General features: G+C 37.0%; 1 protein-coding gene across 2 annotated transcripts in view; it reads left to right on the top strand.

Moving 5' to 3' along the window:
• The first annotated feature begins 223 nt into the window (after positions 1–223).
• The window catches only part of LOC106074088 (troponin C-like), a 64,873-nt gene continuing 50,623 nt past the window's right edge, over positions 224–14,473 (top strand). The window contains exon 1 of one of the 2 annotated variants that reach the window (XM_056021741.1): positions 224–448. In XM_056021741.1, coding sequence (XP_055877716.1) covers positions 446–448 — 3 coding nt within the window. In that variant the 5' untranslated portion in view covers positions 224–445. The remainder of the gene's footprint in view (positions 449–14,473) is intronic. The other variant, XM_056021740.1, reaches the window with a different exon arrangement.

Below are 14,473 nucleotides of genomic sequence, written 5' to 3' on the forward strand. Positions count from 1 at the left end.
CACCCCCACCCAACTTTTTCTCCCCCCCCCCCTTTTCACTCTCCGCCTTTACAACAGTTCCGATCTCTCCCCCCCCTCCCCTTCCTAAACACTGGATAAAGACGTGTGCACACTACCCTATGTATGTGTGTGTGTGTTTCACAGCACACACGTGTGAGTGTGTGTAGCTGTGTGAGCGTGAGTACTTCTCTCTCTCTAACTCATCTACTGTACGTCTAGTTCTCATTCCCTCTTGTGTTTCTCGTGGCACGGACGAGCATTGAAGAGTGAGAGAAAAAGGGGGGAAGACAGAAAGAACGAGGGAATTAAAAAAAAAAACCGAGTGAAAGAAAGCCCTCTTTCTTCCAAAACGTGTCCCACCAAACTGTAGATATAGCTGAGGACTTGGTTCTTTTCTTTCTTTTTTTTTTAAAACCTCCGTTTCGGACTATTCCATAGATACAAAATGGTGAGTACATTTTTTTCAACTCACATCTTCCTTCATTAAGTACTCGGCATTGTAGTTGAAGTGGCCAGATAAAAATGAATGCTATTTGAATAAGCTTAGTCGAAATTCAGTTGTATTTTTTTTACATCAAAAATTAATTCATATATTATGTGTATCATTAATTGATTTCGCGCTGGTTGCCGATTTAAAAACATGAGTTATCATTTAATTTATATTAAAAAAAGTAGAAATATAGGTCTTAATCTCTGCGCATAAAAACCGCTTCGTTTAAAATTCAAAATGCTAGAAATAAGTTTGTCTGCTGAATAGAGAGAGTTTAAACATTTCTTTCTTAATAGTTTTAAAAATCTTTATGTTATATTGTTTTTAAAATAAGTGTGCAGTTTACGGCTATGTTAAGACATGGAGGAAGAGGTCTCAGGTCAAACAATCTTAATCTTAGTAAAAAATGTCTGCAGTTTATAAGAAGATAAGTTATAATCCCCCCCCTCTCTCTCTCACAAAGTTATGTCAAAGTATAACGTAAAATAGTTTGGCGATGAGGAACGTTCTGGAAGACGCAAATGGTGCTCCAAAAGTGGTAGGCTATAAATAAACTACAAAACGAAGGGCTGCTTCGTGATTTACAAACAAATAAAAAAGTCAAACTAGCTGTGAAACGAAACAAAACTCTAGAAAACATTTCTCAATATAGAATGAAAGATTATATCAATTTTCAAAGATATATCTCATTTTAATTAAAGCCAATATTTAAAGGGTTTAGATCTAAAGACAGGAGTCTTTTAAAAACGTCAGACACGCATTGTTCACCCACTTTGGTTTTAAGAATGATTTAACGAGGCATATGTGGTTTTGCTAAAAAAATATTCTCAATAAAGGAAATATACTATGTGTAACGTTACTTAAGTAATTAGTGAAAGAAAATCCCGTCATGAGCTTACACAGTGGCGTCACTAGGGTTAGTGTCGCCCGGTGCTAAATATCTAATCCTCGTTTTCTTAAACAAAAATAACGTGAAAACTCTTGTCGTGGGTTCATTTTCTTTTATTCTAAACATAATACAAAGATCTAATCCACAACATTCAGTGATTGGTTCACAGCTGTAACAATGTTTGCTGCTTCATTGACAATACATTTTTCGTTATTTCTGACATTTTAATGACTTGGTTGTGTGACTTGCGTCACTTGTGTCACCCGGTGCAGTCAGCACCTCTCCTACGATACCTAGTGACTAAACTGAGCGGTCTTTGACTTACAGCACCAAAACTGCTGGTAGGCAACCAAACTGATGTAAACAGAATATTTCTTAAGTAATAAAACTTGAAAAGAACTTGAATAACTTCTTTGTTTGCAAAACTAAATATCATTGTTATTAAAAAGTAGGCAAAATCAACCTGTGATGAAAAGCAATAAATATAATAGACTTTAGTAATAATATAAAATGGTAATTTAAACAAACTCTAACTGACTAAATAACGCGTCTTTTCAGCCTCACGTTCTGGAGTCGTCTGTCCTGACTAAGACCGCTGACGACAATGCCACATATCTTGCATCATTCACAACCAATCGCCAACATCTTCCCAAAGTCACCATAGAAACACACACATACACACACTACATGACAGTGACGCGACTGATCACAATTCCATGGCAGGTCAAGACTCTAACCATTTAGCAATAAATATTAGTAGCGTTAACTTTTACATTGAGCGATATAAATGTTTTTTTTTGTCCAAGGCAGTTATATGCGTGGGTCAGTCAGATGTTCATTCCTTTTCCCTTTCTTTAAAGTATTGGTTTTAAATAATAAGCTTAATCGCAAGTGTGGAGTATGTCTATTAGCACGCAAGCAATATACTACGGAGATGAATCACGGCACAGAACACGCATTCAGTGCTGATAGACATTTTGCTATCCCAATCACATTATTAAACAATAAAACCTTGTACACGCAATTTACAATAAACAACCACAGATTCACAAACCGTCATTAAAGATCATACACAAACCATCATTAGAGATCACACACAAACCATCATTAGAGATCACACACAAACCATCATTAGAGATCACACACAAACCATCATTAGAGATCACACACAAACCATAATTAGATATCACACACAAACCATCATTAGAGATCACACACAAACCATCATTAGAGATCACACACAAACCATCATTAGAGATCACACACAAACCATCATTGAAGATCATACACAAACCATCATTAAAGATCACACACAAACCATCATTAAAGATCATACACAAACCATCATTAGAGATCACACACAAACCATCATTTAAGATCATACAGAAACCATCATTAAAGATCACACACAAACCATCATTAAAGATCATACACAAACCATCATTAAAGATCACACACAAACCATCATTAAAGATCACACACAAACCATCATTAGAGATCACACACAAACCATCATTGAAGATCATACACAAACCATCATTAAAGATCACACACAAACCATCATTAAAGATCATACACAAACCATCATTAGAGATCACACACAAACCATCATTTAAGATCATACAGAAACCATCATTAAAGATCACACACAAACCATCATTAAAGATCATACACAAACCATCATTAAAGATCACACACAAACCATCATTAAAGATCATACACAAACCATCATTAGAGATCACACACAAACCATCATTTAAGATCATACAGAAACCATTATTAAAGATCAAACAAATAACATATTGCATTAGTATTTTACAACTGGTCAAACATACGTCAAAGTTTTGGACATTCTATCTACACCTGACTACACCTACACCCCATAATGGCTGCCTGGTCGTGCGGTTTGCGCGCTGGACTGTCGTTTGGACTTATCGATGGTCCCGGGTTCAAACCCTGCCCGCTCCCACCCCCCGTCTTCCTACGGGAGGTTTGGACTAAGAAGTAAATTATCTTCAGCTCTGAAGGAACATCCGAATTATGGAAAACATTTTACCAACATGATTTAATCACCTGTATTTTTTTAAAGTAACAATCGGTCTGTTTCTGTTGTAGGATGCCTGATAGAGCTGAGCTGAATAGTACAACAAAAAGCCCCAAATATAAATTCTAATCAAAAGTCTCCTTTTCGTTTCAAGATCTACGCGTTGCATAAACAATGAACTCGCGTTTCCTATGAAGTTACTTCCCTTTCACAAATTACTTCCCTTGCCTTTTATTCATCCCTTTGTTTTTGGTTATTGACCCTGCCATTCGGAACGTATTTTATTGTTCTGTGTTGACTCAGTGCTGGTGGTTTGCTGTATACCTTCGCCATTTTCTTTTTTTTTTATTTTCATCCTTGGGGGCTTTCTTACACCTGTACCGCCGATTATTTCCCCTTAGACAAGAGTTTAGTTACTTTTCCCTTGTCTCTAGCCTGAGTGTAGACCCACACTTTTAGAATTTATAAATCTACACTTATACATGTATTATATTATGCAAACGTATATACACCTTAACGTACGTAGAAAATGACTTATCTACTCACGCGAACCAACACACATACTCATGTGAAAGTACTACTTTTGGCCGTAATTAAACCGGGACAAGCCTGGCCGACCCCCCCTGCCCGCCCCTTCGTCCACATAACAACCATTTCTCCCTGTTCCACAATCGTATACGTCTATCTAAACATACCTGGACATGGTGAGGCCATACGTGCCTGGCGTTCCCTCTCCCCCCACCCTGCCCTCTTGTTCTACCTTTGATTAGCCACACGTGGCCAGGACATAGAACAAAGACAGGAAATAAATCTTTCCGTAACAGTGCATGAAATAGAGACGTAAAGTCTAACAAAGTGTTACTAGACAGTAATAAGTTAAGTATAAAAAGACTTTTTTTTTTAAAACAAGGAACATTTAAAAATACGTTTTTTGAAAGAAAAAAAAAAGACCATCAACAAAAAACAAAGTTTATACGAAGTTGTAGCCTATTTGTATCAATTAGTTTAGATCACTCATATAATTAAATTTGTAATAGATCTAAATCTAGACCAACAACAATAAATCTGTGCGATTAATAATATTTTAACAATTTTTTTTGTTTAGCTCTATTTTATGCTTTTAGCTTTCTCAATACCCTATGATTTATCTGGACCAATGTGGAAGTGGGAGAGAGGGGGAGAAAGAAAGGGAGATCTGGGTAGATTTTTACCGTAATTGGTTTTCAACAACATTTACAAAAAAAGGAACTCGTAACTCACGACATGCTAACCACTCTGCTAGTGATATACTAAAGACTAGAGAAGATTGTATAGTTATATATTGTTGTTTCAATTTAGAGCGTCGACCTTTAAAGGGGGACTAGCTTACACCACCACCTCAGTCAAGTTCAAATTCTTTCCCTTGTCCTAGATACCAAACAAAATAATTGATTAACCAATTAGTTATTTTTTAAAATTGATTTCAGCTTGATCCGAGTTTGTGTGTCGGAGGAACTTTTTACCAGACAGACGGACAGACAGACAGAGTTGATATAAGCTTTGTGTAAGGGGAAGAACTACTCACTTACAGCCACTTATCTCAATACTGTACTATTTATCTCCCTTTCTATACCAAACAAAATGAGCTAATTATCACAAATTAATTAATGAAATGGGTTAATATTTTGATTACTTCGTGGTTTTGTTTGCGGCAATGAAATAATTATGCAAAGTTTCATCTTGAACCGAGAATGGGAAGCGGGAGAGAGAGAGAGAGAGAAGAAAAAGGCGTGTACAAAATGTGGTATAGATTCCTCCTCTGTCTTATAGCTTAGTGTATTGTTCAGGTCGCTGACTACAAATTCATCGTGTTCCTCATCTTCAAATAACAACTTCACAAAAACAATCAAATGGCTCCGTCTTTAACAACACTTTTCGATGCACTTAAAAGTCTGTCAGAAAAAGTTAATTGAATGCAAACAGACTTAAAATTGCGCTAAAGAAACAATAAAATGGGACATCACTCTCTATAGCGAAAGCCAAAAACCAGTTGGTAGAGAAATGTTGGGAAAAAAAAGTATGGTGCTCGATTTTCACCAAATTTGCTAAATCACCCATCGATAATTTGTATACACAAAACAAAATACAAAAAATCCATGTTACCTGTCGTGGCCTCTCTTTATCTGACACCTCTATTTCATTTTTTGTTTTGCAAACATTTTTCCAGTTAAACTTTTTATACTTTTTCATGCATAAAAATAAAAAGTTAAAAATTCTTATACGTTCCGAAATTTTTTGATTTTTTTTTTTTGCGGTTATTTTCGGCAACTTGCCAACCGGTACAGGTACACGCAAAAAACGTGTACCACGTGACACACTGCCATTATGATAGTATCAACTATTTGGTGAATTCCATTTATTTTTAGTGCCTGGCGTTACTAAGTCTCACTGTTTTATAGGCCAGTGTTTTCTTTGATGTTGTTTTTTTCCCCCTCTTTACTGTCACTATGGTTACGAGAACAGAAACTTTTAACACAAAAGAGGGATGCTTCTTTGAAACTTATCAGTAGCTTTATTTTTTCCTTATGTCGTAAACCATTCAGAAGGTCTTGTCAACGTACTTTACCACCGCTTGTCACTACTGCCTTCAACTTTCACGACATTATTTCACGAGAACTCTCAGGAATTATTGTTTCACATTCTTTTCTAGCACCATTCATTCCTACATTTTATTGTTGGAGGCGTGGTGTCTGAGCGGTAAAGGGCGTGGCTTCCGAACCAGGGTGTCTCGACTGTTTTGGATTTACCTATAAGCAACATAACCTATAGCTTAGGGCCCTCACTTGCTTCCTCCCTCCCCCCCCCACCCAAAAAAAAAAAAAAAGTGTTCCAGGGATATTTTTGCAATCAATTTGAAGAAAGTGTTAGAAAAAAAAAAGCCTTATGTTGATTACAAGGGGCCCTGTATCTCAGATAGCTTAGGGGCTTATCAAGTGCTGGGTTTCGAGTTCAAGTCTTGATGATAACTTGGATTTGGAGTTTCGGGATTTTTAGGGGGCCCCTTAAGGCGGTTGGTCGTTAGACTGGTCACATGACAACCTCGTAAAGCGTGGGCCACGGAACCAGATGATCTCAACATTATCTGGACAGGGATGCTTTACTTTTATCTTATCTTATAAAATACAGACGTTACTTCAAAAAAGAAGATGATTACGTCCTAAGCGTCATGCATCTAGTCATGCATGTTAACCGATGACTTAAATTCTGCCAAAATCATTGGTTTTCCTGGCTGATTCAGGCAACCCATTCCATGCTCTAATAGAACTAAGGAAGAGGAAGTATTTGTACAAATTTTTCCTAGTTACAATTGCTATCATAAAAAAACAACATTCCAACGTTGAGATTAGTTCAAAGTTCAATTTGTATCAATGTGACGTGGTTTGCCCAGATTTGGCATCCCAAACATGTTCCACAATGACCTCACCTTTCCCTGAACTATTATCTTACCGAGCAAGTTTCAGTCACGAGGTACTATGAGCTAATGAGCTTAGATTCACTGTCTCAGAAATACAGAAACGAAACAATCAAAGGGCGTCTCATTTAGGAAGTATTGCAAACAGTCTGGAAACGAGCAGGTCAACCAGGAACATCTTGGTTGCAATACAACTGGATAGGCCTCTCTTTCTCAAGGCTACATTGTGACATTGATAAATATTGATTACATTATATCTTCACTTCTTATAAGTTACTAAGTTTATATGAACATTTCCTGGTCAAAAAATTTGGAACTCCTTATTTATGTTGGCTGAAAATTCAAATTGTGTTTTATTGACTAGTTGAGACTATCTCTTATCTTGAAAAGACTTTGGAAACAAATAGAGCGAATAAAACAACAGCAATAACTAGATAGACGTATACCTCTAAACTACTTCATAACATTAATAAATAAACAATTTGGAAATTTACCATATTCTATATAAATGGATGGCTGCCTGGTCGTGCGGTTTGCGCGCTGGACTGTCGTTCGGATTTATCGACGGTCGAGGGTTCAAACCCTGCCCGCTCCCATCCCCCGTCGTCCTGCGGGAGGTTTGGACTAGGAAGTAAACTATCTTTAACTCTGAAGGAACATCCGAAACATGTAAAACAATAAATGTTCAGGCAACATGTTTGTCTATATTTTATTTATAGTTGAAATGTTGACTTATTACAAAGCTTATATCAACTCACTCTGTATGTCTGGTAAAAAGTTTGTACACGTTATTTCTCCCACACCTAGTCTCGGATTAAGCTGAAATTTCGCACAATTATTTCTTTTACCTGACAACACAACAATCAATTTAAACAATTAACCAAATAGTTAATTAACTATTTGTAATTAATTATTTTGTTTGGTATCTTGAACAAGGGTGGTATAAATTGAATTAGTCCCCATGAGAACTCTTGAGCCCTGAGTGAACATTTTTTTTTATGCTTTTGAAAAACGATCACGTAAACATTCACAAGAGATCCACATCTTCCCTCCCCCTTTCACAACTGGTCCAGACAAGTGATAGAATAATAGCGCATCGAGAATGCTAAAAGCTAGACAAAAACAACTGGTAAAATATTTCTAATCGCACAGATTTATTATGTCTAGAGTAATATTTCATACAGTTACGACTGATCCAAACTAATTGATACAATTACACTGTTTTTTTTTTAAAGTAATTTTTAAAATGTTTTTATTTGAGTTGTTTCAATTCTTTGTTAGATGTTTCTACCCCTGAATCTTGTGGGGGGTAAACCGACAAGCTATAAAACAATGGCGTCTGAGATTTTATGAGTCATTTGCGCAACATTACTGTGGACAGGAAAATACGCCAGAAATAAATAAGAGAAACTGTTAAAACAGGGAAATAAAGAAGTCTCTTCTCTTGCTAGAGTCTCCGATAACATTTCGGGTTTTCCCGAAGTTTCACAGTTCAACTGTCAACAAATATCGTTTGTTCATTGTGTGTGTGAAACTTTGTTGCCAACATGATATAATGTTATGATTTAAAATTTTCTTGAGCTACGAAAAAGGATTTGTTTCAGTTGTTTTCCCCTTTTTAACGTACAATGTGTTTTTGTTTGAAATATCAGTCCTCTTGAGAAAAATCCTTTTTTTGTTATTTGTATTTTCGCTGTTCGTGTGTCCGTCTGTCTGTCATGTAAGGAGCTCAAAAGTTAAATTTGCTATTGAAAATCCGATTTCATCATCGTGATTTGAACAGGTGTGAAAGTTACTTTTGTTCATCTGCGTTGGGGCACCACACAAGATCTGTCAACCGCTGCGGAGACAATACAAAGATCTTCAAATACCCTCGTGACACAATACATGCACGCCAAAGACAAAAACGTCCCGTGTAAAGCCGCAGACCAATGACCGTAACTTTCCAGCGATCATGTCTGAAGACCTCGTTCTTGTGGTGCACCGATGTTGTGCTGCTGTCTCGTAGCTTTCTGTCTGCTCTTGTCTTGAAAATGTATTCTGGCCTTTAAACTCAACAAAAATTAAAGTAAAATTATTATTTTTTGCAGCCTTCAGTGCTCTTCGTAAAGATGCACTTTCGCTGTTTTTGTGTGTGTGTGTTAAAACCAAGTTTACATATTGTTTGCAAATAAATATACTAAAAAAATTAAATTGGTAGCAATTTTAAACCTGCAACTGTTTGTACGCAGTGACTTAAAGCCTTTTTGCAAGTAATGCGTGAGTACGACTGTCAGCTCGCACAAGCTTTATTTTTTTTTTTTGGGGGGGGGGGGGGAGGTGGCTTGCTTCAATGGGTTCAACTGTTCAACATTGAAATGTTATGGCGATAAGACGCAATCACTTTAGTAGTACAGGCGGGGGGAGAACGAGAGAACGAGAGGAAGAAAGGGGAGAGAATTATCTTTGGGCTGTTAGTAACAAGAGTATGTGATCGCATTATGTTTTGTAACATCAAATCATGTTTACTGCTTGTTTGTATCACATTTTTTTAGAATTGATGTTACACTTAAGAATATATTTACAATCTTTTTTCTGTCATTACAATTATGAACCATAACATGTCAAATTAGAAAAGTCATAATTGAATGTCAGTTTTAGTACGTACGTATATTAGTAAACCTACATTTAAAGTTCAATGATCTGTTCTGGACTCTCATCATTAAAGCATATATCCTAATATTCTGAATGTGAATTTTTCAGTTCAGTGTTTTTAGGTTCATTTTTGAATTGTTCAAGTTTTGTGTTACTCCTGTCTCCATCTAGTTCAAAATGAAACCAAACAACATTTTAGGAGGAATTTCATTACCACCAAAGAAGAGAGAAGAGAGAAAGAGAACGTGGAGAGAGAACGAGAGGAAGAAAGGGGAGAGAAAGTGAAGGAGAGAGAGGGAGAGTGAGAGAGAAAGTGAGAGGTAAAGAGAGAAGAAGAGCGAGAAAGAGAGCGATAGAGAGAAAGAAAAAGAGCGAGAAGGAAAGTGAAAAAAGAGAGAGAGAAAGTGAAAGAAAGAGAGGGAGAGTGAGAGAGAAAGTGAAAGGGATAGAGAGAGAAAGAGGAAGAGCGAGAAAGAGAGATAGAGTGAAAGAGAGAGAGAGAGAGAGACAGAGACCGAGTGAAAGAGACAGACAGAGAGAAAGAGAAGGACATAGACAGAGAGAAAGAGAAAGAGAGAAATAGAGAGACAAAGAGAGAAAGAGAGAGAGGAAGGGCTAGAGGAGAGAGTAAAAAAAAAAAGGTTATGGAAATAAAAAAAAAAAAACTTTTAACTAATAGAACCGGAAATGAATGGGGAAAAAAAAAGCAATCCCGTAACACTTTCAACACTAACCAATATAGTTTATTAGTCTTTATGTCATTAGGCAAACTTCATTTTTTGTCTGCCTTTTTTTGTCTGCTTCGGAAAAACTAATTAGTGCTGGTTTGAAAAAAAAAACAAAAAAAAAACACAGGTGTCTCTCAGGATTCTTGCTGTATGTTGTAATCACATTACCTGTTTAGTCATGCGTTGAGGCTAGGTTTTTTTGTTTTTCTTTAGTTTTGAAATCTGGGTTTATATGCATGTATGTGCCACGGAAATAGGTTAATGAACTATGACTCTTGTCTAACCAAGTCTCCTTTGCAATGACGGGTATTTTAACTAGTATAAAATGATTTATTTTCTTTCTGACAATTATATATAAATGTCATATCCTCTCTAACACTGTCACACAACACACAAGCTTTCCCATTAACGTAGAACTTCGAGCGGGTTGCTTGAATCAGCCAGGGAAAGACACAAATTGTCACGTGAGACTAGGTTATTACATGGATAGGCGTATAATGCAATAAACTTCTTAATTGAAAGGACTTTTTTTTTTACATGTTTTGGGCGGGACGTTTCAAATTGAAGGCTATTACATCCTAACCGAAACTTCCCACAGGACGTGCGGGAGATGACGGGGTTCGAACCAGGGACCGTCGAGGCGACAGTCCAGTGCGCGAACCACACGACCACACAGACGTCTATTATAAGATAAGATCAGATATTAGCGTTACTTATATCACCTACATAAATTAACTGTGTCCTAGTCGGTGTTTAAGTAAAACCTACACGTAATCAGCTAGTCACTCAAATAAGATTAATAATAAGTTGAAAAATAAGACGAAGAATCAGATGGAACAACTGTATAACTTTTAACATCAGAAAAAAAAAAGGTTTAACATCTGCTTATTCAATGTGACTCAAACCAACAAAGTAAACTTATAAAGAACTGATATGAACTTGTTTAGATAACATGCTTTATTAATGAGATTGCCTATTTCAATGCCTCAAATCTATTAATAATTTAACGAAAGCTTCTTAAGACTGAATCATCTGCTGTAGAAGTTATTCATTAACACTACTATTAAAATGATCACCGTGTACTATATCCCCGCATTGTAGTTTGAAGAATACTTCGCATTCTTAATGTTTTCTCATCATTATAGCTTGGATAATCTTTATAATTGTGGCTCGGTGGCTGAGTGGTATCGCACTTGGCTCCCAAACCTAAGGATTCCGTGTTCCGATCCTGGTGAAGACTGAAATTGTAAATTTCCAACGAACAGGGTGTCAAGTAGGCAGCACAACGACCAACCGCCTTTACTTTTTTCCAACTAAAGTCAGGTACCGATTAGAGCTGGGTGGACTCAGAGGCGCCCTAAAAATCCAGAAATTCAAAATCCCCAGTCTTCAATTTATCGTGTTCCGGATCTACTTTTCCTGGTAGATTCTACATTTCATGAACACACAAATGTTAATGGTCATGGTACCAATCCATTAGAGAAATAGTGAGGGGGGCCCTAAGTATAAAGATACATTTTAAAATCTTTTTGTATGAAGGGTGGATTTTCTACATTCAACGTCGACGTTTCGGCTGGCCTGATAGAACGTCGTTGGTCGGATCTGGCCCGCGGGCCGTATTTTGGGCATCACTGACGTAGACTATTATATGAAAATTCGACACTAGAACAGCGGAAAATTCTTTGTACCTGTTAACATAAACAATTGAATCTCTCAGAGGCTCAAAATGTCCTCTTTCAACAACGCAACATTTTACAGCTATATTAAAAGTAGTTTACTTATATAAAAGGTAGTCCACTAGATGAGAAGCTACTTTTGGGCCATCCTGTGGGATTTAATATGTATAGCCCTGTGATGAACACGTTCATACCAACAACCAAAGCCTTATGCACACTTAGGCCTACTAGCCGGCCCGCGGGCCTTAGTTTGGGTATTACTGATCTACTGGATTGAATTTAGATCTATATCAAACATGGAGAATGTTCCCTACATATTGTTTTTATTTTGCCACGAAAATGAAAGTAGAGTGTGAAAATGGGTTTATCCGTTCACCCAAAACATTCATATCCCATATAAAAATACTGTGAAATCGGGTTTGCCCGATTTGTTAAAAAAAGTTTATTTCTTAACTTTTTGTCTATTTTAGGTCTCTCCGATTGTGGGATGGACATTAAACGTACACTACGGTCTCCGTCATGGTCTAAGGAACAACTATGCCAAGTTTGATCAAGATTGGTCAAACGGTTTTGATTTTTATTCGGGACATGCATACATACATACGCCTTACTTTCTGCTTTCTATTATAGATTACAGCCAGCAGGAGTCTGAATGACAATCGAACAAGCGTGACGCATATCAGAGACCTAAATAGAACAAAAGTGCATTTGTTTTCCGAAAATAACCGCAAACACATTCTAATTCAGTCAGCGACATCCTCGCAAAGCATGCGAATACGGATAGATCACGTTCTGAGATCGCAAGCATACGTTCTAACACACACACGCACGATGCCCTATTGCTACAAACGTGAGTACAAACACGCAGACAATTATGTCCTCGACGTGGAAACATAAGTGCAAACACGCAGACCATTACGTCCTACTCCAGCAAAACACACGCGCAAAACAGGACCCCCTGAACATGTATACATGAGTTAGCCTCGGCGCGAGCTCGGTGACGCCGGCATGGCATCCGACACATAGGTATCTTCGGCACTCGTCCATGACAGACTCACTTACTGTTCCCCTGGGGGCCGACATTGATACAGAGGAACAGCAACTGACATAAGCACTCCGCGTGCCTCCATTCCTGAGGGTGGGGGGGGAGGGATACATCGTACTGTATTATTTATTTTAGGGTGGTTGGGGAAGGGGAAGGGGAATAAGGGGGGAAGCTGTAAGTGCTGAGTTATCACAAAGGTAGAAGAAGCTTGATGAGAAGGCGGATGTTGCAAGGAAGGTGGGCTTCGAGAATGATGATAAACGAAGGCAGATTTTGTCTCATTTCTTTTATTCAATAGAAGTGTATGGATGATAATGTTAAGTGAACTTTTTTTAAAAAAACAAACCAAGCTTATATCAGCTCACTCTGTCTATCTGTCTGTCTGTCTGGGGCAAATTTTCGTTCACGTTATTTCTCCCACCTCCCAGTCTTGGATCAAATTTGACACAATTATTTACTGTCCCTAACAAAATATGAAACAATAGAAACAATTTACCAATTAGTCATGGTTATTATTATTTATTTTTTGGTTGGATATTGAATAAGGGAAATAAATGCCACTTATTGAGAGAAGGCTGTATATATGGAGTTATTCTGCTTATTACTTTTAACATTCTCCCATTTTCCATTCTTCGATCAAGTTGAAAAATTTAATATTTTTTCATAGTTCATGACAACACATGAATAAATAAAAAAAAAATTAACCAATTAGTTAATCAATTAATTAAAAAGGAGCTTATTCCAACACTTATAAGATATAAGTTATATTGAGGTTCTTACCCTTTTTTACCTTTAACTTTACCTATCCCTTAGTCTGTTGGACCGTTGGGGCACCACGCAAGACTCGTCGACCGTCTTCATCCCTCCAGCCTCGTACCCTTAGATAAGCTTCATTTGAAACATTTTTTTTTTCAAACGTGCTTGTTTAAATTTTAACTAGCTTCAAGAGCCTCAAATCTAGCAAGTGAGGCTAAACAAGAAGGAGGGGGGAGGTGGCGCGTAGATTTCGAGGGTTGTCTATGACAACAAATTATGTATACAAATAATTATCGTTGCGCTATTACCCCCTTAATTCAACTGATAAACATTGTTTTAGAAAAATAGTTTTGGTCGAGAAGACAATTAAGTTGCTGATGGAATAGGAAGGAGATTGTCAATTAATATATATATAAAATATTGTTTCAAATTTATAAAGCTGTTTAATTTTTTTTTTTGCTTAAGACATAGCATAGGCCTATAAAAATATTCAAATATATGTTGAATTTCTATCCAAGGCTATACTCTACTCTTTTGTAGAGAAATAAGTGACCAGTGACTAAATGTTTATGGTAATTTGAATATAGAAATGCGCACTTAAAATTAGAGACAGTCAAAATAACGACATGCCACATAGATGTTTAGGCCGAATCAGAAACTCCATTAGTAACGAACCATGCTGAGAATTACTCCCTTACAGCACGTGAGAGGAAGCGAGCAGTGAGTTTTAAGGTCGCCTTGTCCCCGTACAAGGACAGCC

This window comes from Biomphalaria glabrata, chromosome 2 (genome assembly GCF_947242115.1).
Source record: "Biomphalaria glabrata chromosome 2, xgBioGlab47.1, whole genome shotgun sequence".
NCBI lineage: Eukaryota > Metazoa > Mollusca > Gastropoda > Planorbidae > Biomphalaria > Biomphalaria glabrata.